A 2500-nucleotide genomic window follows, 5' to 3' on the forward strand; every position below is an offset into this window, starting at 1 on the left:
GATATATTTACTTCATTATGAGGTCATTTACTTCATGAAGAGACCATTCCCCAAATCAAATAAAAAAAAATACAGTAACCTTGGCGACAGTCACAATAATATAATTATTTAAGTAGCAAGCCCACCCACCCACCCAAAATGCACGCACACACACACAACGCAAGAGAGAGAGAGAGAGAGAGAGAGAGAGAGAGAGAGAGAGAGAGAGAGAGAGAGAGAGAGAGAGAGAGAATAATTATATAAGCAGCAAGCCCCTAAAATAAAAAGCACACACACACAAAGAGAGAGAGAGAGAGAGAGAGAGAGAGAGAGAGAGAGAGAGAGAGAGAGAGATGTACATGGGCAAATAAGAGAGCATATACACAAGGGAGAATCCAAAGCCCACCCCTTCTGGACACAAGAAAAGTAAAAAAGAAAAACTCGAGGTCATCGCCATTTCTTTCAGAACATGTATTCGTTACCTCACAGTCTCCCTTTGAAATGATGGAGCAAAAAATGCCAAATGTGAATGAAAAGTATTCCGATATGGAAACTCTATGCTGCATCGCTTTTCCTTTGAATAAAAGAGAGAGAGAGAGAGAGAGAGAGAGAGAGAGAGAGAGAGAGAGAGAGAGAGAGAGAGAGAGAGAGAGAGAATTTTTAAAAAATTTTCCTTCACATCAAATCAATACTGTAATTTTTTTACAGATCTGCTGACGTATTTTGCAGGAGTATTTGATGTTATATCAAGCAGAAAATTGTGTATCAACACATTTCTTTTTACACAAGAGAAGGAAATAAAGACATGTAAAATGGAAACAAATTAAAAGAACAGACTTCCTTAAAATCAGGAGAAGTTTTACTGATAACAGAAATGAAGTAAAATATAAAAAAGATAATTAAAAAGTTTCACGATAAAATATCTAGGTAAGGATCGAAAAAAAAAGACTAAAATAAAAGGGTTTGTAAAAAATCCGATTTTCTTAAATGAGAGAGAGAGAGAGAGAGAGAGAGAGAGAGAGAGAGAGAGAGAGAGAGAGAGAGAGAGAGAGAGAGAGGTAATAATATTAATAATAATAATTTTATTTCTACATTTTAGCCTGGGTATTAAATTCATTATATAAAAACAGACAGAGACAGAGAGAGAGAGAGAGAGAGAGAGAGAGAGAGAGAGAGAGAGAGAGATAATACTATTAAAATTAATAATAATATTATTTCCACATTTGAGCCTGGGCATTAAATTCATTGCATAAAACAGACACAACAGAGAGAGAGAGAGAGAGAGAGAGAGAGAGAGAGAGAGAGAGAGAGATTCATAACTTACCGACTGGTATCTCTTTGTCGTTCTTGTACCACTTCACCTCGGCGACCGGTTTCGCGTCTTCTACTCGACACTCGAGGGTAAGCTCCTCCCCTTCCCGGACCTCAATGACCTTCTCTCCCCCGAGGCCAACCAGTTCCACTTTCGTCGGAGCCACTGCGGAAAGAGTTCGTCGGAATAAGTCACAGGATCACACACACTGCTGTGCGTAAAAGCTTAACCGTCGTACACATCCATTTAAACCCTCCTGTTAAACGTAATGCATGACGTCATATTTCCATGTTTTTATTTCAATATCTGTGTATGTTCATATATAAGTAAATGAGCGTACATATTACATTATTCATATGCATGTATGTATATGTATATATGTGTGTGTATGTGTAAGCATACTGTACACTGTATTATAATGTATGTATGTATATGTACAGTATATAAATTATATATACATTGTTTTATTCAGGTATATACATTAAGCATAATTTAATACTGTATATATTTAAATTGACAGAAGAGGGATTTAGCTTATAACCAACTGAAAAGGAGTATTGTAATTAATATTTTAATTGTTCTGTTAAAGAGAGTGAGACAGCTTCTAGCAATGAATGGGTCACGAGATAGTGAAATGTGGATTCTCGGACCGTAGACTTTTGCAAGTCCATTAGTCTTATTTGAATCATCTCATACTCGATTTATAAATTTTAATTTAATATATAAGTATATATATATATATATATATATATATATATATATATATATATATATATATATATATATATATATATATATACATACGGATAAGAGAATTAATTTTCATACATATGAATATGATATTCATTACTAAAGAAAAAGGCGACAATAATCTGAATATATATATAAAATGTGTATGTATGTATGTATTATATATAGGTATGTATGTATATACAGTATGTATGTACGTACATAATCATAAAAAAAATTCAGCCAATGCCAAAAAAAGAATCTAAGTACAAAATGGAAGCGCATATCGAAAGAAAAAAAAATTTTTCTCTCTTTACAGCGGAATGTCTGCAAAATGACTACAAATGCGCATTCAGTCATTTGCATTTTGAGAGAGGCGTTCCCAGCCTAGTAAATTCCGTTTCCCACAGATTCATAAGGTATTGACCCCCACAAACTGGCTTGGGCGGGACCTCCTCACGCCCTCGCCTACTGGAGTGG

The 2500-nt window shown here is 34.8% G+C and overlaps 1 protein-coding gene across 1 annotated transcript in view; it reads right to left on the reverse strand.

Annotated features, from left to right (window-relative positions):
• Window positions 1-2500, reverse strand: part of LOC136836270 (nephrin-like) — a 524495-nt gene that overhangs the window by 195271 nt on the left and 326724 nt on the right. The window contains 1 exon segment of the mRNA XM_067100298.1: window positions 1304-1456. Within this exon segment, the coding sequence (XP_066956399.1) occupies window positions 1304-1456 (153 nt within the window).

The sequence above is a fragment of the Macrobrachium rosenbergii genome, chromosome 56, assembly GCF_040412425.1.
Source record: "Macrobrachium rosenbergii isolate ZJJX-2024 chromosome 56, ASM4041242v1, whole genome shotgun sequence".
NCBI classification, from domain to species: Eukaryota; Metazoa; Arthropoda; class Malacostraca; order Decapoda; family Palaemonidae; genus Macrobrachium; species Macrobrachium rosenbergii.